The 317-nt window shown below is 61.8% G+C and overlaps 1 protein-coding gene across 1 annotated transcript in view; it reads right to left on the minus strand.

Moving 5' to 3' along the window:
• Window positions 1-308, minus strand: part of NET1 (neuroepithelial cell transforming 1) — a 10,586-nt gene extending 10,278 nt beyond the window's left edge. The window contains exon 1 of the mRNA XM_010156320.1: window positions 195-308. Within this exon, the coding sequence (XP_010154622.1) occupies window positions 195-287 (93 nt within the window). The 5' untranslated portion in view covers window positions 288-308. The remainder of the gene's footprint in view (window positions 1-194) is intronic.
• Window positions 309-317: the final 9 nt, after the last annotated feature.

The raw sequence follows: 317 nt of genomic DNA on the forward strand, positions 1-317 counted from the left end.
TCCCCCTCCTGCCAAGAAACTTTTCTTAAGAATATATGTATGTTTTTAAATATGCACCTCGCTCCGGCAGCGCACTCGGCCCGGCGCTTCCCCTCAGGCGCGGGGAGCGGGAAGGTGGGGGGAAGCTCCCAAACCCACCGCTTTCCCACCAAAAAAACCCCTTTTTCCCCCCCTCCAACCCCGCTGCAGCTCACCTCCTGCTCCCTGAAAGACTGGTTCTGCGCGTCGATCACGCGGATAGTCCTTTTGATGGGCAGCAGCCCCCCGAGCTCGTCGTGAGCCACCATGGCCGCCCACCGCGGCGTCGCCCTCCGCTC

The sequence above is a fragment of the Eurypyga helias genome, unplaced genomic scaffold, assembly GCF_000690775.1.
Source record: "Eurypyga helias isolate BGI_N326 unplaced genomic scaffold, ASM69077v1 scaffold33467, whole genome shotgun sequence".
Lineage (NCBI taxonomy): Eukaryota > Metazoa > Chordata > Aves > Eurypygiformes > Eurypygidae > Eurypyga > Eurypyga helias.